We start from the raw sequence: 23,105 nt of genomic DNA on the forward strand, positions 1-23,105 counted from the left end.
CACATGCAGTCAAACTGATCTCAGTGGAGCCTTCATTATGCTTGCTTACAAATGCCCATTCTGTGAATGTACAAGGCAGTTTATACTTAGATGGTGATACAACGTGAACTATTTAGCCAGAACTCATAATGCAATAAAGAAATAATGCAACAGAAGATTGACTAAACAATCAAGCACTTGAAACAGTGACTCACACCATGAAGATGGTTGGCATTTAAATGCATTCAAAAATCAAATGTCATTCTGTTCAAAAAAATGGTGTTTGTATCAACAATGCCTGGCACTTGCACAGTACCTGTTATCAGAGAATTGCAGGGACTGTAACTTACTAATTCTCACCATTTTACTGTAGATCTTAATTTTTTAAACTTTAGTTCCTCCAGTGATGTGCTTAGCTTAGACTTCTAACTGTATTAAAAAAAAAAAAAAAAAAAAAAAGCTAGAATATGGCATGACCCACAAAAGCATAGAAATACAAAAGGACCCCAAACCAACCCAAAGGTAAGGTTTTTCATGACCTGTTCTGTTGGTGAGGAGTTGCAAGCAGTGTGCTATGGGACAACTCAATGAAGGCACTATTTCTTCATGTCCCTCACGTTCTGCTTCACGTGCTCACATTATCAAAACTGGAGCTGCAAGTTTGGCACTCCTGCAGTATCTTGCTGAGAAAACCTACCTCCATTGTAAATGTTTTGTGATTTTTTCAGTGCCTTCTAATGTAACTTTTCACAATGACATTCCTAAAATAAATCCTTGCTTTATATAGTAATACTTTTTCAATGGGAAGTGGAGAAAAATATAAAGACTCTTGTCCTGCCTTCACAAGGTGCATTGATGTTCCTCTGAATTTTCCTGGGCACACTATGAAACACAAGGTGAAAAACTGGCTGTACCATCAGACTGAAAGGGTAGCGGTCACTGGTTTGAAGTCTGACTGATGACCAGTTAGGAGTGGAGTTCCTCAGGTACCAATACTGCAGCAAGTCTTGTTTGACATCTTCATCCATCACTTGGAAGATGAGACATATGGGGCAAGTTTGCGGACGACACTAGACGGGGGAGATCAGCTGACACACTGGAGGGCACAGATGCCATTAAGAGCAGCGTTGACTAACTGGAGGAATCGGCCAGTGAGAGCCTCATGATGGTCAACCACGAAGGGCAAAGTCCTGCACCCGGGATCAACTAACCACATAAAACACTACAGCTTGGGAGCAACCCAGCAGAAAAGGACCTGGCCATTCTGGTGCACAAAAGAAGTTTGGAGCACGACTTGCAAGAAGAGACTGAGGGAAGTATGTTTAGCTATGGCAGGACCTGATTACTGCATTCAGTTTCCTGCGGTGGATTAGACAGGAGTCAGCACAAAGCTCTTCTCTGGGGCGTGCACCAAGAGACAAAAGTCAGAAGTTGCACTCAGAGAAACTACAGCTGTGTGAAAGAAATGTTCACAGTGGGAGTGGTCAAGTACTGGAACAGGTTCATGAAGAGGCTGTCGACTATCCACCCATGGAGGAATTCACAAGTCAACCAGACAAGGCCCTGAGCAGCCTGGCCTAACTCTGAAATTAGGCCCTCCTTGAAGAAGAGATTTGACTAGATGATTTTCTAGCTCCCTTCCAATCTAAATTATTCTATGAACCTTTTGTTATTTCTTTTAACAGGAACTGGATATTTCTCAAGATGTAATTACTACCAAGGAATACAGGAACCATTCTCTCAATAAAATTGCATCTTGCACAGCATCATGGTCACAAATTGAAATTTTTTGATGGGAATTTCCAACTGTGAAACACTGGAACAAGTTGATGTAGTAAATCAAGCAGTTTTGACATTCTTCTACCTTAACCTCATCAGATGACTCTGTCCTGTGACTTTAAGTGACTATTCCTTTGCGGAGTGGAAATAATAACAATTTTTACCTATTTCATATGGGAAAGATACTTTTTTCCACAGAAAGTGGAAGTGTTTTCCAAACCATCAACCTCCAGAAGAGTAAGTCTCTCAGTATCCACAGCTTATGACTTAAGTGAGACCTAGTTTCATTGCCTGGCAGAGTCACCTCCAGCTGTCAGCAACACTAGTTAAAAATTAACTGCACTGAGGAAGAGGAACAGGTGAAAGATAAGTCTAGTATCTGTAAGGAAAAGATTCTTATTATCTGCTAAGCTGCTTCTTTCTGAAAAATATTTTGATAATAGGATATTTATGTTGGGGTGGGGGGAATCAACTAAGCCAGAGGTCTGAGGGTTGAACACTAAGTGTGATTTAATGTAGTATGTGGTGGCTGAATAAACAAATATATGTAACGAGCTATAACCTCACGCCTCAGACTCAATCTAAGAGTTGTACTCATGGTCTAATGAAGTATGACAGCTATATTGCTTTCCTTATTAACAAGCATAGCAGTTTTTAAAAAGCACTAAAAATACATTATTTACCAATCTGGATATAAAATCGCTTTAGTAAGTAGATTTTCCAGCTAATCTTAAGACCAAAAAAATATCGGATATGTGACAACCAAATAACATTTAAATAGTTCTCTGCACATTTTTGTGGGAGGCACAAGACTCCACAGAATAATTTATTTTACACAGATAATGGAGTCACTGTGACTTGTGAAGCATCTGGAATTACAGCCAGTGGCAACCACTCACAATTTAAAACCTTTCTCCAAATAAATCTCATCGTGACAGTTCAAGCATACACAGAGATCCAATTTAATCTTTCCACAGCATTTAAGTCTGTGGTAGAGCCCAAAGACTTCTATGACTTTTTAATTATTATTTAAGCATGACAAGGTAACTAAACTGAAATATACTTACTTTTTAATATATAAAATATAGTTTGCTGCACAGCCTGTGCTGCCTGGCCTAATACCTGTCTGTCAGCATTAACGTGACAAACTTCTGAAAGAAAAGTTGTAAGGGAACTGTCAAGCTATGTTATAGCCAGACCAATCTGGTTGTGCTCTGTCTTTAAAAAGAGTGGAAATATCAGGCTCATTCCTTAAAACTGTCATGACTATGAAACCTTCAGGGACAATGTGCTTAGCCGCTTAGAGAAGAAAAAATATCTTCAAGAAATATGGATAACATACAGCAACAGCATTTGTGTTCCTGTTCATCAAACCTTAATCTGATTTTATTTTTAATCACATAATTATCCAATATTTTCAGACAACTGAATTAATGACTCATTAAAGGACAGCACTGAACTGCAATATCTGAAAGAAAATTCAAGCTTGATCAGAAATCTGTAAGGAAATTATTGTCTTTTCAAGACAGGCTCTAAAGCATTGCAAAGAGGTTAAATTGAGATGACTGGCAGCCTTTACTGAAGAGAAGCACGGGTTCAAGCGAGCTCATGGATGTCTTTACTGGTTTCAGCTAAGACAGATAGCTATCCTCCAAATCAAAGTTACAGAAAAAATAAGACACTGATATACAGAGAACATTGATAGACTAGCACCTAGTTTGTGACCCAAGTGCTTTGCTCAACTGAATTTGCTATCAACCAAAGCTTTAAATGATTCTCTTGTGTACTTTTTATGTATCTTTAAAATTAAGGTTGTACAATTTATCAAAAATTAGACTAGGAATTTTATGAAGAAGCCTAAGGGAGTCAGATACCGAATACTCACCAAATTCCACGTCTATAACTCCTGAAGAGCTTTCAAATTTTTTACCTAAGCTACTGCAACTTGAGTACTCATAAAATACAGTCCACATCACCACGACAATACAGTGACAAGTTACAGAAGTGGCAACATCTTACATGTACATAGCATCTTTTGTCAGAAAGCAAAGGCATTTTAGGGATATATGTTCAATAAAATGACATGCAGTACTTGGAGTTCAGTTCTATTACCCGCACTTAGTAAATGAGAAAACAAGGCATAGATAATTCAAGCTGTCTGCTAAACAAAATTCACAAAGCCAACAGCAGAAACAGCACTGAATACAGATTCCAAGGGCTTCTTTCTCTGGTGTTTGCAAAAAAGGATGCTTTAATTTAAAACTAAAAGTCAATCTTAGCCTATATTACTCTGTTCAGTCACTGCCTCCTACTGTTTTTAAGTATACCTGTGAACTTCTGTTAAGTCAAGCCAAAGTCATATTAAGGTAGTTTATCAGGATTAATACTATCCTCACACTTCAACAGAAAAAGGGGGGGCGCATAAACCAAAAAAATTTCCATGCTCTGCTGTTTTATTCTTCTTATGCTTGGTGCAAGTAACCATCACCAATTTCAGTGCACACAACTCTTGTCATGTCAGAGAGCTGTTCCCAGATTCATTTGAATTCACAATTATATAGGAATACTCCAAAAGCCCACCAAATTTGGTACTTCTCAGGCAGGCACCATTAATTTTTCCACTGGCGTGATACTCCCTAATACTTTCTGCCAGTCCTTAAGTTAACTGCTGGTTAGAAAGCAGTCGCACACATTCAAAGATATGCTGGTATGAGTTCAAAAAGAGATGGCCCACCACAGATTTTTTTTTTTTTTTAACAGCAATGTTCTTGGTATTTATGAATTGTTTTACTGCGGTGTTATAAAATGGAACACTTTGAAAAGCTCTTTTCTTAAAGGTTTCCTTAAAATAACATATCTCAAAGCAGATAATTTAATCTTAAAATATTACAAAAGGGAAGGACTCAGATTATCCAAAACTAATGTACTTGAAGAGAATAATAGTGTTGCAGGACTTCACACAAGCATGTCACATTTTAAGTGATGACAAATAAACCACAATTTGGTTAACTTCAGTCAAGTTCACTGAAGACACAACTCAGTGGAGCTACACTAGAAATGAATGTGGTATGCCAAATCTTGGTGGGAGTTCAGCAAAAACATGGTATGTCTCTCTTGTCGGGAGACTTGACATAGCTCAGTTAAATGTTAACAAGAAGCTAAATCTTAGTTCAAAATAGTTTAGGAATGGAACAAAACTGATTAGTAAAAAGCCGTTTATAAAGAAGAACAAGAGCTGAGGACAACAAAACAAAGCATCTGTGATCGTTAGTAAGGAGACCATATACTCTGTTCTTGAGTTTACGACATGATCAGATGAGGATATAAAATTATGTAGTTAGTAGAGCAAATTCTGCTGTTAGTTGTATCATGCAATCCCCCCAAAATATGCTCAGCTGCATTATTCCAGGTGAGAGGACACCTTGGCCAAAACACATTTAAATGATACCTCAGCTGATAAAGCAAACAGAGCACTATTGTAACTGCATTTCTGCAACAAGTCTCGTGCAATATATATTCAAATCAACTGTACTGAGGTATTTCTATGTATTACTTCCCCCCCCCCCCCCAAGATATTCACTCACCAAAGTTCACTAAACATTTTGACGCTCACTAACTTAATTTGAAGACAGTCTCATTTAGCTGATATACATTCGGCTAATATGGCTTCAAATATAATCAGCTTTACCAAACTGTATACTTACGAGAATTCAAACTCAGGGAAAGGTTTTAGGCCTCAGATAGAAAAGTTTTCCTCAATTTTGAACGGACTAATTCATACTGTTACATAAAGTTTACTCTGAACACCAAAAGTGTTGTTTGAAACAGCTTATATAATTCTATAACGAGAATGTAAGGTTTTATTAAATTCCAGAGGCTAGTTAGAAGAAACCAAGCAGAAAGGTCACCATCCTCTGCTAAATTCTCTAGTACTTTTCCACAAAGTGGCATGAAAACATCCACTTCTACGTGATGTTTCTAATATTGTGTCATTACAGATAGAGGTAATACGGTCACTGAACAACCTAAATGCTTAAAACATTCCCATACCACAGAGAGTGCTATTGGTACTATGTAGTACACGGAGAATTCAATTTTTGAGCCCTTTTCTTTCATTTTATATGTATGAGTGAAATGCCAGCAATAATACATTAAGATAAATCTTGTGCATAGTTTAAACAAATGTTTCTGATAGTATCTAATTTGGTTTAGTTTTTTTTTTTTTTATCATGACAGACACCACTGGGAACCTATATGAGATGATCACTCAGAGGTAGGAAAAAAATTATTACATGTTCTAGATGTCTGAAGCAGTTTCTGCATTTTATTTACAATTCCTTTAAAATATTCTGACCAGCTTCATCCTGTCTGCCCCCAAAAAGTACAGAGCACAGGAATGTAGAGAGAGCCTTTAACTTCTTAGAGGAAAGGCATCAGAAAAGCACAGTTTCCAAAAATAAAAATCCTCATTTTACCCTCTTCTTTTGTTTTGGTTTCACAGTTTTTATTGAACCTACATCAATATTAATGAAAATTATACCTCATCTGACTTCCCAGCAGAAAGAAAATGAGATTTTATTTGATCCACTGTTAATTCATTCCAGATAACTGCCCAAACCTCTGCTAGCTTCAGGTTAGAACAATATGAAGTCCAAATGCTATAAGCTTTTTCTTGTCCTTTAAAATAATTTACAAAATATAAATTCTCTTTCAGTCTTAGAACCTCAGAAATCTTTCAAAGTGATGGGATGCTCACATTAATCAACAATTTATTCTTAGTAACCAAATGTGTTTGGTTTTTTTTTAAAAAAAAAACACACTTAAAAAGCATTTTAACAGGAAAATATAATTATTAAAATCCTCCACTGCCCTTATGAGAACCTATTTAAAATATATCTACTGTCCCTTACAAGTATATTACAGTGAGAAAAATCAGGTCACAGGGAAGAAGTTTTCCTTCTTGGGAAGATTTTTACAATGAGATATTTAAGGTAAAAGAAACTCCTATGACTCAATACATAAGCCACATGTTAGACTACATTTTAGAAGAAATAAGAAACCAGATTATAATAGTTCTTATAAAAAGGATAATAAAAACCCTTGTGTTTTGTATATGTGGGTAACAGGTATGCTTAAAAGCTTATTCTGGCAGGGTGTTAAATCTGTTATTCTATGACCTTCACAAACCATGTATTTAATATAATTATCATCTATTTATAAGAAGAGATGGTACCAATTCTTGCTCTGTTGCAATAGAACAGCATTTCCAGCCATTTTCGATTTCAATCCCTCAACAACTTTTCAACAGATGTAAGAAACACGCACCAAAAACATAAGCCTATTGACAAAAGGTTTCCTTTCTTAGTTGCCTTTTATGGACCTCTACAAATAATGGATTGCTCTCCATGAGTTTACAGACTGAAAGTTGAAAAATGGTTCACTAAGAGTAAATTTGCAGTAACTACACTAATTTATGGAAGAATAATTTGCCCCATTTGCTAGAAGTACTATATATCTTCAGACAACAACAGCTTCAGTCCAGGAGAAAGACAACTGGTGAAACACGCTAACAGACTTCAAATATATTAAAAAAAAAAAAATCATTAAAATTGTGATAGTAATGAAGGAAATAATTGTTTCATTTGTAGCAAGACATTCAGAGTAGAACACACTTTTAACTCTAAACCCTTTGAAGAAGCTGTAGAATTCTCACTTTTGGGGACCGAAAGGTTTTGGGGAAGAGGAAGGAAGAAAATATGAGTAATCATCTAAATTTTACTACTCCTTTTTTCAGAGAACAACAGTGCAGTAGTTGACTGCTAGAAACCCTTTTCAGCCTTGCAGTACTTGACATGACTACAATACTTGGCATTACCATCTTTTGTGGTTTCATTAATAAGAAAAAACTTGCAACTGCACCATTAAAAGTTCAAAATAATGTGATCTCAAAGAATTCTCACAACAGAGTGTTCTGTTTCACACTTCTAATATGCTTACATACAACTAAGCTAGCAGTTTTACCCTTGTTTCAATAAAAATAAATTCTGTATCTACCTTGCTTGCTAGTTGAAGGAGGGGATTTTTTATCTTACTCTGTCAGGTATCTGTAGCGGCATTCAGGAGACTTGCTCTATTTTTCAACTTACCCTGTTCCACCCTGAATGTTTACAGCATGGAGTTATTTGTGTAGCACACACACACACACAGCATAAATAATTCCAAAATATGTAACCTTCTCAAAGAATTGCAAGTTATGCATAATTTCACCACTGCAGAAATAAACACCTTCCAAGCCACACGCTTATCCCTACCGCAGCCACCCAGTGCACAGCGAGCAATGAGCACCACCACTTCCGAGTGAAGCTAATGACGGTGGGCTCAAACGTCCAGCTCATGCCTGACGAGGGTGAGGAAGTTTCACATCCAAATCCAACGGTTAAAAAAGTTATTAAGGCAGTAATTACTGAAGGGAGAACAACCCAACCGCTTCTTCAGGTACGGGGCGGTTTCTCCCTCGCGGCGCTCTATCCTCGGGCAAGGAAGGCAGTTGTTCTCTCCTGGAAGATGCCCTGCGCCAGCACGGTCGGTGCCAGAGCCACGAGTACCTTTCAACTCCGCCAAAGCCACCAGCGCAGGGCGGTCTCCACACGCACACGGCTGGGGCACCGTTCAGGCTGCAAGCGCTTCCCAGAGCCGCGGACGGGCAGGTACAGGATTACAAGCTACCACAGAAGCACTGCCATTGGTCTTTACGCTTGTAAAAACTTAATCAATACAACAACCCACGCAGAGGTTTCACGGCGCGGTCTGTCTGTCACCCGAGGGGCGGACAGGCGGGGGAAGCGCGGGAAGCGCCCGCTCCCGCCGCGGGACGCCGGCGGCGCAAGCCGGCAGCGAGCGCTTCCCAGCCCCAGCCCCAGCCGCAGCCCGTCCTGCCGCCGCTCGCCCCTCACGGCACGACCCCCCCGGGGCTGGAGCCGTGGTTAACCGTCTCCGCGGGCGGCGGAGGGGCCGGGGGTGTCGGGGTACTCACATGCCAGATGGCGAAGAAGATGAGGGCGGCGCAGAGGACCAGCGACAGCATGTAGCAGAAGGCGGCGAAGGTGAAGGCCATGGCGGGGAGAGCCCCCCCGCGCCCCCCGCCGCCGCCCGGGGGGTCCTGGCGGGTGACCGGGAGAGCAGCGACCCCCGAAATCCCAGCGGGGAGAGCGGCGAAGGGACCGGGCGCCCTCACGGCGGAGGGCAGCGTCACACACACAGAGAGAGCCGAGCCGGGACGGGCAGGCAGCGCGGCCGGGCGGCCGCCGCGCCCCTCACAGCCGCGCCCTTCGCTCCGCCGAGCCCGTCCCGACCCCCGCAGCGCCGTCAGCGTCTGGGGTGCCCGGCCCGGCCCCTCCACCGCCGCCGCCGCTCTCCCCTCCCCGCCGAGGCGCGGCGGTGGGCGGCCCCCGCCGGCAGGGCGCCCCCGAGGGGCGGGTCCCCTCAGCGGGGGCGGCGGCGGGGGCTCTGCGGCGGGGCTGGCGGGGCGGCGTGCTCCGGCCGCCGCTCGCCGTCAGGGCCGCACGTTTCTGACTGAAATCCTGTGTCACGACAGCGTGAGAGGAACGAGCGTAGGCTGGGATCAGTTTAGGCCAAATCCTGAAACGATAATTCTGTGCCCAAACTTGAAGTGCTTTTTTAATTTTTTTTTTTTTTTCTTTTAGGATCAGGTAAATCTGGTAGGAGGAGGGCAGGAGCTCTCTTAGAGAGGAGGGGTGAGAGTTGCCCCAAGGTCCAGGTGCCTCTGCCTCGCCAAGGAGTTGAGCAAGCCCAGAGGAAGGCCGAGCCTGGGGAGGCCAGTGCTGGAGTGTCCGGAGAAAGAGGGGACAGAAACCGAGCCTAGGAGCTAATGAGTAGCTCCACAAAGTAGGATCAGTCCATCCTTTCCCACTAGATGAAAAGGATAGTCCCTGTTAGAGTGAATAAAGACAAACCGTTCCTAAATGCCACAAATTGGGTGAGGACCATTGATGACTTTCAGGTATATGCGATACCCAAATTGCTGAAGTACATCTTTAAAATAAGGAAGGAAGGGTAAGCCCCTGCCTTCTTACCCTGCCTTTAACAGCATCCATAGCGTCTCCAGACATGACTTCGCTATTTCTGCAGGAGATCTGTTTAGATTTACCATCAAAAGTTCTTCCAGCTCTTTGGAGCACATCAGCTGATAGAACGCAGCAGGTTTGTAAGCAAAAAGTTTTCAGGAGAAAATATCACAGAACCAGCAGAAGTCCCATTTAAAAATATTCTGAAAACCATGGATGAAAGCTATATATTTGAAATATCCTTACAAAACTTAAAAAGAATTTCAGTTCACAGCATTTTTTCTATCCTTTTATGGATGGAAGGGGGTTCAGTAACAAAACTATTTAGAAATTTGCCAGTGGTCACCTGTGAAAAGTCAGACTTTGTGGTACAAGAGATCATCATTTCATCAAAGTCAAGTTTAGTACAAGCTTTCTTTTTCAATGTTTACAATATATTTTTGTTTAAAAAGATGGTATATTATTTTTAACATAATATGCACTTTTATCCTGAGGAAAGAGTGCTGATTTGAGTCAGGAGTCAAGGCCAGTAATTAATAAACCAATCAGGAATAAACTGATGGGTGTAACCTTTTATAATCTAGCTGCTCCAGACTGTACCTGTGATTTGATGCTTTAATTAAGAAGGACAGAACACGGCAAATATGCTGTCATACAGGGATGCAGTAAATGCATTGTAATTCTCTGACCTTTTAATTCTTTTGTATCTGAAATCCTGCAGAGCATATGCTTGTGAAAGTAAATGGTTTATTCATAACCACGCATTTTGAAAAGAGTTGTAAATGAGGTACAGAAGAAGTCTTTGGATTTATTTATTTTTATTTTGCCATGGTTACTTTAATATCTGGATATATATTACCTAAGTTAATACCTATGTAATTACCTATGTTTCAACACAGAAAAACTGATGCTTCCAAGAAAACCAAAATAAAACATTTCTTTCTGGAGCACTTAAATGTATACATACTTACATGTATACTGACATACACACATATATACACCTATCTATAAAAATATACTGTAGGTATCACAAAAGACAGAAGTGGAATCAACCATTAAATCTCAGTTCAGCACTATACTCCAAGGTAAATATTCTGTTTTTCACTGTCTCTCATCTTCATTTACATTCCAGCTATGCATCTGGAGCTCTTCAATGAACACACAGGCAAAATAGTTGTTTCTCATGTTGCAAGGAGACAGTTCCACAGCCCAACGCTTCCAAGATCACACAGCTTTTCCTGATACTGATTTTGAAACACGCATTGCCCATTAGCCATATTTCTAGTCATTAATCATTGCTAGTGGCTGACTAATTACAGAAGTTTCTGATACACAGTGAAAGGAAAATCTATGCAGATCCATTTGGGACGTTTTTGTCCTACTGTCGTCGTCTTACATTCTACCACGGGGATACCTTAAGTATCCTGAGGTGTTTAAGTGATGGAAGGCGGTGGAAAGATTTATGCTTCACTCAGTACATCTCTAAGATTTGTCTCAGTAATCACTAAAAAGTCTTCCTTGCCTCCATCTCGTTACAAACTCATTACAGCTCTCTGTGGCATGAGGACCTCACAGCAGGGAGCCGTTCCTTTGTCATTTCCGAACGAGACTACTGCAAACCGCGGCATCTGAGGCAAAAGGTGAAAATAACATGGATGTGCCTGACCCTTTTCTCACTGGTTTAAGCCTCTGTGAACACAGCAGGACATCAGCCTGTCTATTAGCTCCCCATCCACTTCTAAGGTCTTGGTCCTAACCTTCAAATGAACTGATGGATCTGATCGTAGCTGCATGAGGAATTACAGTCCAGCACCCAGCTGCGCTCCTTTTTGAAATAACACGTATCACAGAGGCCAGAACGGAGGGTGTGGGAGCTGAGGATGCAGCATTATCAGCTGAAGGGATCTGGAACAGGCAAACCAGACAAATATGGAGTATAACCACGTTTAGAAAAAAACTGTTGCTTTCAAAACTTATTTTAATGCTTCTTTTCCCAAAGTAAACAAAATGACATCCACACATTGAGACACACCTGGGTTTCTTTTCCATTACTAGAAATAAAAGGCCTAGAGGTTCTGTAGCAGTCCATTGGCAAATGCAGCAGTCCTTGCTCTCTGGTGTTCAGCAGCTCGTTTCAGCAGCTGCCGTCTCAGATTTAGCACCTCATCTCTTTCCTTCGGCTGTCTTCAAAATTTCGCAAATGCTCGTGCTTCCTCCAGGCCGTGTATTCCCAAGCCATTCCCAGAAGGAGCTGCTGTTCTCACCCTGCGGCACACACCTGGAACCCAGGAATGCAGCAGCAAAAATTATTCAGAACACTGAAGTATGAAGATGAATTTCAGACCAAGTAGAAAGTCAGTAAGAAACGGAAAGTGAATTCATGTTCAGATTGATTAAAATAATGGTTTGTGTTCTCTCCTCTCATCTTTAACCAGGGGCTGTTTCTTTTAAATGTATTTGCTGACGGGTCACACAAGGTACTTCAAGCTTAACAATACTTCCTAGCACAAGTTTTCACGTGAACTGGTTTTGTAGGCTGTATCCCACAATACACACAAACAGATCATGACAGTGCGTTTGTAAAACCGTCAGAGAAATGGTTTTTACAAAAGACTGTAAAGGTCCTTGCTTTACTTGAGCTTAAATTGAGCTTGAGATTAAATTTAGGAAGGCTACAGTTACCACTGAAGCTTATTTTGTGTTTTGAATTTGTTGTTTGTAAGCAGAAAGTATTTGTCTTTACCATGCATATTTATTGGAAAATATGACTGCAGGTTCCGGAAGGAATTAGAGAAACAAGCAAACCTTTTTTTGCAATACAGTCTGATCCCAATTTCATACAGAGTCATCACAAGAGGACAGATGGTGGTGCTGCTTTTGTACAACAGTGAGGATTTGGGATTTTTTTACTTAAGGATGGCTTTTTGCTTTGTGAGGACCTCTATGAAGGGACCAAAAAAATTGAGTCACTAGATAAACAATAACAAAGGAGTACATCTGGTGAGCAACAGGCGGCCCTCAAAACCAAATGACATCCAATGTTCCTATAGACACTGTGAAAATAGATGCAGTAGCTTAAGGAGTTCAGGATGTCCTTACCTTAGCAGCTCTCGGAGCAACTTGATTTTATATGAAATTACCTTTTGTGCTAGATAATGAAAGAATCTGGAAGTACTGAAAGAAATTTCCAGTGGCTAATTTATAGAATGACATTAGAGATGAGAAGGGACTGCTAACGAGTCCTTTCAACTCCCAAATAAGTACCACAACTGTCTGAACCTAAAGGACAAGTCTTTATAAGACCAGTAGTCCCTGAAGTGAGAAGCTAAAATCACCATAAATCCACCAACAAGGTCTTATAGCCTCAGCCAAGGTGGTTCATAGTTTTAAGATTCATACATTATTGTTACAATATATAGTTTTAAGCGTAGTATATCAGCAAGTGCCTGTTAGAGTAAAAGCCATTACATTAATTATATTAGAGAACTGTCACTCGTTATACTGAGTATATTTTAATAATACAACTGACTCTTTTGTGAACTTTAAGTAATACTAAATAATTAACAATGCTTATATACAAATTGCCATCATTGGGCTTTACTGCTAATATCCCATAGAGATTAATAGAAGCATCTCATACTCTTATGCATTACTATTTCAGAATATCTGCAGATCCTAGATGAAACGACTGTATTACTTCATGGTCAGTTCATTTTCAAAAGGTTACCTTTGCAATAATAAAGGCAAGTGACATTTTGTTAATGAAGTCGTCTTTTCAGACACCAGGAATATGATAGTTCACAAACCCACTGACAATAATCTCATTTTACTGCCAGGCGAATAAATACGCTATTTCACCAGCTGTTAGCAGGAATACTGTTCCCACCTTCTTTTGTAGGAACCGGCTGAATAAATTTTAATTACGTTATCATAGGATCTTAGGAAAGTTTATGTTGGAAGGGACCTCAGGAGGTCTCTAATCCAACCTCCTGCTCGAAGCAGAGCCAAATGCAAGGTCAGGCCAGGTCGCTCAGGGCTTCATCTGGTCAAGTCTTGAAAGCCTCTAAGGACAGAGATGGCCCAGCCTCTCTGGGCACCCTGTTCCACTGCGTGTCTCAGGTCGTCTTCAGCAGGATTGTCAGTTCCCAGCCTGTATATCATTGCCAGGGCTTATTCCTTCTCTAGCACAGGACTTTACATTTGTCCTTGTTGAATTTCATAAGGTTCCTGTCAGGCTATGATCTCCATGTTTAATTATTGAAATCCACTTTAAAAAGCATAGATTAATATGCAATACAGAAATGTTCCTAAATAGCAAAATAGGACTGTTCAGAGCATGACACTATACTGCTTTGCTTCTACTATTCACTTGCCAGGCAATACCAGAATTATACACTATCACACTCCTGCCCGTAATGGCCACTGGCAAAATTGGGGCTTCAGATTTGCAACTTAGATCACTCACCTGAACTAATTGGTCTCAGTAACTGTTCTGTCCCATGCTTTGATAACCAGCAGTACAGAGGCATGATATACATTTTGACTGTTTGTGTCACTGCTAATTTGCTAGCAAATAGAAGAGTGCTTGAGAACAGGGAATCTGGGAATTTTTGTGTTATCTGCAGGGTTAGTGGAGCGATACTGTCAGCATAGATCTCACTGCACCTCTTAATCCCTAAGCTATGCTTCTCCGCCCCATTTCTCCAGCCTCCTCTCCACTCTACCACACCGTTCTTGCCCACTGGCCTGTCTTTTCCTTATCTTCTTGCTAGTTCATAGTCTCAGCCTGGTCCATCCATTGCCTCCCACTTCCTCACCTCCTCCAAATTCAGCTTTTGTCTCCTGGAAGTTCATCAAGACTGCTTCCTCACCAGTGGTGCACTATCTGACAGGATACTAAGCACTCCAGGAAGACAGGATCTCTGCTCTTGGTTCCAGGACAGAGTACCAAAAGCAAGTGGAAATAGCAATTGCAGGGGAGATCTTGCTTTAAAGTGTAACCAGTGAAATGGAACGGCGAAAGATTTTGCTTAATTGCAAGAGATTTCTAGTAACTACGTGTGAAATATTCAGAGGGATTAAAATTAGCCAAAGACAATAATTACTTTTGGCCACAGCAGAAGTCATGTTCATCTTACAAAAGTTACCTCCTTCCAGATGTGGAGTCCTTCCAATACATAGACAGGCCAGGAGCCTCCCATAAATGACTAGTAAGATTTTCAGCATTGGAAAAATAACATGTCTACTTTTTTTTCTATGAACATTTTTCTGATCTGTTCAAGAACTTTAGCCTGGAGAGGAAGCCCAACGTAAAAATGGGAGCCCATGCAGGGAATAGAAAGTAAGAGCTTAACATGGAATGTCTGAAACAGTCTTAATTGCCTTTGACGTTACCTGATTTGCTTCTAATCAATACATGGAAACTTTACACAAGTAATTCTTGCTAACATTCGTTAATCCTGCTAACAAAAAAGTGAATTTGGGTCTGTGCTGGGGAGAGAGTGGGCTCCAGCTTTCTCAGTTCTGAATAACAGAATTCCATCAAAGGAATGAAAATTGAGTAACAAATTTTCTGAATAAGTAACCTATGAAAAATCCTTCATCAGTCACTGAAGATCCTGCAGAGCTAGCTATGCTAATAAGACAATTTGCCTAAGATACGTATTTGTCCAAACACTGAAATAACATTCTGGGCTAAATTCCTCTGATTTTAATGGTGTTTCATTTTTTCCCACCCCTGAGCCTGAAATATTCTGCTAATGTACAAGCCCTGCTGCTTGCTCCCACCCATTGCAGACTGTATCAGATCACACCTCATGGCTCCATCATTCTGAACAGAGAAGCCAGAACAAAGTCAAATAAGTGATGCCCTTCAACAGTTCTTCTCAGAGGAAGATTAGATTCTCTCATATTAAACCAAATGCTCTTCCCCTTTCTCTCTTTATACTGAGACTGCTACTGAATGCTCATCCCTACTGCCCAGAAAAAAACAATCTGGTGCAGTAAACCAAGGTCTGGTGTCTTTGCTATAGTTTAGAAAAAAATCAGTATTTCACCAAACCAACGTATGTGTTCTAATGGAATTAATGGTCTTAGTCATCTTTAACTTGCACGCATAAATGAATAGTTACAATATGGTCTGCATAAATAAGTGTTGACTAATGAATACATAAACATTAAATTATGGCTGTATCTATTCAGAAAAAGTGTTTTCACTTTTGATGCAGTTTTATGAGAGGCGGGTACATCTGTGATGGGAAAGGAAGGGGAGGCTATGCAGACGTACGGCAGCAGGCACTGCAGTGACAGTACAAATGGCCTGGTTGCCGTCAGCTCAGGACCCTTATAACGCTGCCTCCTTGTCCTCTGCCTCTGCTAAATCAGAATCAGGTTTTACTGATCTCTGTTCAAAGGCAAAAAAAAATCAATTGCCCCAAAAACACGAGTTGTGTTATTAGCATATCAATAACAGAAGTCCTTATCAAATGCTGAATTTAATTAAAGATTGCCCAAACTGATCCCCTAAGCTTTTGTAACTTTGAAACCTATTTCTCATGTTATACCAGAGAGAAAATTAAAGCCCCATAAATAGGGATATTTTTAACCGTAGGAGTTATACTAATGATTGTAGCACTCTGTATCACTTAGAATTTCTAGTCAGTTCAGCTAAAGCCTCTTATAAAAACTATTTTAGCATTTGACAACAAGAACTGAAGAATTCATATTATAAATTGGAAAAATACCAGAAGAAAAGGTTGGAGGTGGCAATGGAGGAGTGGGAACATGTTTAGCAAGAAGTCTCATGAGAATGCTGTACTGAAAGATCATTGCTGTTCTAAATATAAACCTTTAATACATTAGCCATCCTGTTTTTAACATCATATAAAATATTTCTAGTCTGAAGCAGAACCAGCAAGACAAGGTGATTCTCTGCAATTTGCCCATCTCTCATGAAGAAGAGAACAGGAAAGGTTTGACATCCTGGTTGGAGGTTCTAGAGCATTTTATACCACAAATATATCATCTTCTTTTGGGTTCTGTCTTCTTTTTCTTTCTGTTTTCTTGAAAAGTCTAAACTTGCCTAGACCATAAGAGTCAGATAATGAAAGTTTAGGTCTAGATCTTAGGTAAATATTCAGAACGCCATCTGAAATACTCAATTTAACTCTAGGAATAGCTAGGAGCAACAGTGATTGTGATGTAGTAAATAAAAATTCTGCCCTTGTTGGGCTTATTTTTGGAAGTTAATATAAAATCTATGCCATTCAGAGTTGCCTTTTTCCAAGTCCGATATGTTTTGTCCCTACTTCATGACTGGTGACATTAATCAGTACAGACAAACTATGCTTTCCTTTGTTAAACCAATTGTCACTTTTATTTCTGAGACAGAAGTGGCTGAGCAGTAACAGGTGCCAGCTCTGGTCATCCATGCTCTCCAAATGGAGCTCTCTCATGTTATTCTTCAAGACCTGACTTGTCACTCGGAACTCTGCAGCAGTTGTTCCCTGGAAGATCAATGAAATGCAGCTCTCAGAGATTACTAGAGAAATGGAAGAGCTAAATGTGATCTTAACTAGTCATTACCTGGGAAGAGAACAATGACTCATGTCAACTTCAGCACGTTAAACAGCCTTTAAGAAACTATCATGACTCACAAGTACTGCACACACACACACACACACACACACAAAATCTGTTTCTCAGTTCAAGGCATTTAGTTCTTCTATAGAGAAACTAAGCTCTGTTCTCCTTGAACCTGCAACAGCCTTACATTAATGGAATTGCCTTGACATCAACCAGCTAATTGATTCAGAGGGGTATATGCTATATATATGTGTTTCTTGCTGACTGGGTTACATAAATTGTTGATCTACAAACTGATGTGAAACAGCACTTAATAGGAATGAACTTTTTTTCTTTCTAACAGATATTGTAAGAGTTTGCTTTGGATTGCAATTTAAGCAACTCTCCAAATCAAACCCACTCTGGGCAGATTTTCTTTGAGGACATGGTTACCTAAGAGAAAAATATTTTGCAGCAAGTATTTAGGGGTGTGGGGGGGGGTATTTTGGCTTCTGAAGCATCCATTTTAGTGACAATAATTCTGTACCCATTGAAACAATTAACATCAGCAGAACTATTCAGTTAAGCAAAGCTGATCAAGTTGGCAGACTCAGGCTTGAAATGGAAGCAAAGATGACATCTTAGCAGTACTGACATTTACAACTCATATTACTGATCTATCAGTTACTGTTGTCACTAATATGTATATATGTATGCTGCCTTCTGAGAGGTACTTTGAACATCCAGAGAACTGAAAATCAGAAAGCATTTTTGCTGATTTGAACTGCAGAAGAGTTTTCCACTGTGATGATCTGAATATGACGAGACAAATCTCAGTGGAGATCATACTGCAGGCAAAGGTAACACACTGGACAGCCCCCTCAGTATTCCTCATATATTTGTTCTGGCCCGGATGAAGAAGCTAATTTGTGATAATTAGGGTGTAAATTTCCAAGCACTGCAGCTTAGCTGCCCTAATTCCCACTAAGGCCACTTTGTCTTACTAGGAGAAAGTAATCTTTCTTTGAAAGTACAGTAAGCTATTTTGCCGTTAGCACTGAAGTGTCTCCAGCAAGAATAGTGTGAATTAGTGAACTGTAAATTCACACCCAATGTGGATTCCTATTCATTTCCTTCTGTTAAAATGCCCATAAATAGGGGAGGTGGCTCGGAGCTGACTAGCAGGCTAATAGATGCCCAGAAAGAAAAAAAGTCTATCACAAAAGTGACAAAAGTCACCGGGAAAATGAATTAAGATGATCTATGTCCACAAATGGCATTACTGATTTCATTTTCACCTTGAAGAGGAGGGACCGTTTCTAGTGCATCCCAAGGAAGCAGATAAAATTATTGCAAACGTGCTTAAGTAGCTGAGTAAACGGCTTGATATGCCTAACAACTAACTACTCATCTGAGCAACTAGGGTCGTTGAGTGTGGCAAGCTGTGCACACGCTGCGTTGAGCCGGACACAGCGGCCAAGAGAAATAGTCCTCTGATGGTTGTTCACCGGACCATCTGAAATAAGCAAATCCAATTCTTGTCAGAAAAGTGTCTGCCTTGCAAAACTCAGAAGTGCACCGAGCACAATGAGATTCCCCTGCTAACCATCTCGGCGGTGCAAGTGAAGAGGAACAAAGACGTAATTACTCTTCTGCTCCAACAAATGGTACCTCCACGCTAACATCCAGAAACCGCACTGGGGAGCCTCTATGCCTTTACCCATTCCAAAATCATCCTATGTGAATTAGTTCATCCTGCAGGGCTGCCAGGTCTGAATTAAATCCAAACACATTACATAGCTTCCAATCCTCTGATTGTATTTACCAATATTCTTTGTTAACAGGTGCGGGACTTTCTTTGAACTTAATAAAAATATGCTCATAAAACACTGACCATCTGTCTGAAGGGTCCTACTCTGTTTTCTTAAGATGTAATTTAACGGTGTTCTGCAAAAGGCACAGAGGGCTGAGAGTTGCGTTGTCGAGTATATTTACTTACATGTTTAGCAACATATTCTTACTTTCATTTCTTAGAAACCAGAGGGAGTGAGTTAAAATGAATGAAATCAAATTCTTGAATTTTAAGAAGCAAAAATAAAGATGTTGCCTCTGTTAGCTAAAAAGTGCATGAATACTGCATGACATGGGCCATTTTTTCCACTACACAGACAGGGTCTTCTTTAAGACAAATTTCAGCTTAGACATTCGAGTCATAAAAACATTAATTTAACTATGCTGCAAGGCAAAGATGTATTCAGCTCGTTTGAATTCCTAGGCAAGGTGTGAAATCAAACTGGAGGGAGTCTCCAGATAAACTAAGAGCAATTGTCTGACTGCATTTCAGTCCAAAGTCTCACCAACCATAGTCGTATAAACTCATTTTATGCACAGTCTCTTTTGTTAACTTATTTAGTGTCTCCTGTCCCTGAACATCAGATGTGAATTCCAAACCCCACAATTTTGGGCCCCAAATCTAGGGCATCTGAATTTACTGCCATATTATATTGTGAAAGTAGATCACCACATGACTTCATATCTGAATACCTGTCAAATTCATAGGGGCCAACAGCAGATATTCACCTTTCTCTCTATGCAACTTCTTAAATGAGATTCTGCTTCAATATGCAAGTGTTATGGTATCTTTATGTATTGTGAAAATGTGCTTTTTCACACTAATAAGTAACATTTTGCTATCTTTGACAGCAAGAAAAGTGTTCATTAAATACTACAGAACATTATAAGACAGTCTGAGATATGCAGGAAATGTCCCTACAGGAAAGCCAGATTACCTAAGGAGACTGGCACATCTTTCCAGTGGGGTTTATATTTTAAAAGTTGCCATCATCTCAGACCAACTACGTATTTGAGATATCCTGAAAGACAGATGAGGTTCCAGAAGAGTAGTAAAGATAAACACCACCTTCAGAAAGGGCAAAGGGAATAGCCAGGGACTGATAAACATTTTGGTATGTTTAATTATTTATTCCATAAGTTTTCTGTTAATTTAAATTAAACAAGTACCTAGAAGAGAGCAAGAAAAAAATAGCAAGGACCAATGATTAATCAAGGTAAAATTGTATCAAATGGAACAAAATTCATTCTATAACAAAGTAACAGGCCTTGGGACAAGGAAAGTAGCAATTAAAGCCATATATCCTAACTCTCAGATTTTGACAGTTTCACATGACACTTTCAAATGTAAGTTAAGGAAGCATGGTTTGGTTGACATTTTTACGTGACTATTAACATCGTGTTGGGGAAATGCAGCTGGTTTTGCTATTCGTGATTCACTGTCAAAGTGGAAGGATTTTGCACATGGGATTGTGTAGGATTCTACCTCGGGTCTAGCACTAGTCAAAACTTCCATTAATATTTTGGATAACACATTAGAGAGGATTATTAAATACCATTCAGCCATCAGCTGCAGAGGATCCTTTAACTGCCTGTGAAAGGGTAGGATGCAAATTGAGAATCATCACGACAAGTTAAGGAATCAATGTGAAAAGTATATGCAACTCATCAAAGAAAAATGAGAAGTACTGCATTCAGGTAAGAATAATTAAATACACAATATCAAGAGTGGGAACAATCAGACAGCAGTCTTTAGAAAAACAGCTGCATGTTTTATCACAAACCAAACGTGAGTCGATGGTATCAATCTGGCATGAAAACAGAAAACATTGTACTGGAATATATAAGCAAAAATGTAGCACTGAAGATGTGAAGTAATGACGTTTTGGGACACTACACTTGTGAAAACTATGTGCATCAGTTGGAGATAATTCAGGAGATATTAGAGATGTAAAACACATGGCCTCTGAGATAAGGCAGGAAGAATTGAGCTCGTTTCACCTAAAGAAAACTCTGAAGACCTGCATGAAATCAGTCTTCAAATACATAAAGGGGTAGTGAGTATGGAAATAGAATATAATATTCTCTGCCCACTACAGGTAGAATAAAATATAATGGTCTTAAATTACAAAAAGTTATTTAAATTAGAAATTAGAAAGACTTTTCTATTGGTAAAGACAACAAAGTAATGGAACGGGTTTGCCCACAGAGACCAGTTCTATGAAATGGAATGTTTTAAGAGCAGTTTACACAAACCTATGTCAAGAAATATTTGATCTGGCTTTTTGTCAGGTAGTTAACTCACTGCCATTTTGGTGTGACTTCCAACCCTATTATCTATGATTTTAAAACATTTTAAATCAGAGAGAGAATGCTCTATTCTGTTTTAATTAAGTTAAATGAGTAAGGGGAAAACCTATTGTCTTCTCCTCTCCTCTCCTCTCTTCTCCTCTCCTCTCCTCTCCTCTCCTCTCCTCTCCTCTCCTCTCCTCTCCTCTCCTCTCCTCTCCTCTCCTCTCCTCTCCTCTCCTCTCCTCTCCTCTCCTCTCCTCTCCTCTCCTCTCCTCTCCTCTCCTCTCCTCTCCTCTCCTCTCCTCTCCTCTCCTCTCCTCTCCTCTCCTCTCCTCTCCTCTCCTCTCCTCTCCTTTCACACAAACTCCACTGTAACCATCTCCAACAAAAGAAGCCACAGTACCATGAAACAATGAAATATGCAGCAACCACATTACAATGGGAATCATTCTCAGGTTGAACAGCAGGCCAGGAGACTTCTATGAAGCAATTTTTGAAAAGCTATTTTCAAAATGGCTTTATGGATGGTTATAAATATTTTTCAGTTCTTGGTGAATATAGGTTTCTCATACTCAGATAGGAGAACTAATATTTTTTCCCAAATGAAAGAAGTAACTGTTAAAAGAGATAGGCATATGAACATAATATTATAATAGATTCAGATTATTGTGTAGGTTTCAAACCAGAACGTGCTTAGAAAAATCAAAACTCTTTGTCTACATCTGCAAAATAAAAGCAGGAATAGGAGGAGAACACATTATATCACTTCTGTTTAAGAACTCTGCAACCCCCAAAATTACATTCAGTATTATCTCTTTAATGCCCAATTGTGACAGCAAATGTAACAAAGAAAGATATTCAGGGTCTATACATAACGTAGTCTATTTAATCCAGAAAACTCCAAGTAATGCAAATTCTTTGTCCTATTCCCTCCATTTACTTTTGATTTGAAAAATAAGAGTTTACACAGAAGATACATTCCCATAGGCTTTGACGCACACTGCATCTAAGGTCTAAGACTGGATGGTTAACTGGACTTTGGTTATAAATAACAAATCAGAGACTCATTACCCTACCTAACACATACTCTAAATCATAGAATCACAGAATGGTTTGTGTTGGAAGGCACCTTTAAAGATCATTTAGTCCAACCCCCCTGCTGTGGGCAGAGACATCTTTCACTAGGTCAGGTTGCTTAGAGTCCTGTCCAACCTGACCTTGAATGTTTCCAGGGATGGGGCATCTACCGCCTCTCTGGGCAACCTGTTCCAGTGTCTCATCACCCTCATCACAAAAAAATGTCTTCCTTATGGTCAGTCTAAACCTACCCTCTTTCAGTTTAAAACCATTGCCCCTTGTCCTGTCACTACAGGCCTTGGTAAAAAGTCTTTCTTCATCTTTCTTATAAGCCCCCTTTACATATTGAAAGGCTGCAATAAGGTCTCCCTGGGGTCTTCTCTTCTCCACGCTAAACCACTCCAGCTCTCTCAGCCTTTCCTCATAGGAGAGGTATTTCAGCCTTCTGATCATCTGATCATTTTCATGGCCAAATGATCT

At 39.9% G+C, this 23,105-nt stretch overlaps 2 protein-coding genes across 7 annotated transcripts in view; both read right to left on the bottom strand.

The window, feature by feature from the left end:
* Window positions 1-9,170, bottom strand: part of CNIH3 (cornichon family AMPA receptor auxiliary protein 3) — a 66,236-nt gene extending 57,066 nt beyond the window's left edge. For both annotated transcript variants that reach the window (XR_015708817.1, XM_087776893.1), the window contains exon 1: window positions 8,792-9,170. Coding sequence is in view for 1 of the 2 variants with exons in the window: in XM_087776893.1 (XP_087633019.1) it covers window positions 8,792-8,872 (81 nt within the window). In the remaining variant the exon portion in view is untranslated. The remainder of the gene's footprint in view (window positions 1-8,791) is intronic.
* A 1,508-nt stretch (window positions 9,171-10,678) lies between these two features.
* Window positions 10,679-23,105, bottom strand: part of LOC148053190 (uncharacterized) — a 36,652-nt gene continuing 24,225 nt past the window's right edge. For 4 of the 5 annotated variants that reach the window (XR_015708921.1, XR_015708920.1, XM_087777204.1 and 1 more), the window contains one exon: window positions 10,679-12,120. Coding sequence is in view for 2 of the 5 variants with exons in the window: in XM_087777204.1 (XP_087633330.1) it covers window positions 12,029-12,120 (92 nt within the window). In the remaining 3 variants the exon portion in view is untranslated. The remainder of the gene's footprint in view (window positions 12,121-23,105) is intronic. The other variant, XR_015708922.1, reaches the window with a different exon arrangement.

This window comes from Nipponia nippon, unplaced genomic scaffold (assembly GCF_047370975.1).
Source record: "Nipponia nippon isolate SJK-2023a ecotype South Korea unplaced genomic scaffold, ASM4737097v1 scaffold_4, whole genome shotgun sequence".
Classification (NCBI taxonomy): Eukaryota; Metazoa; Chordata; class Aves; order Pelecaniformes; family Threskiornithidae; genus Nipponia; species Nipponia nippon.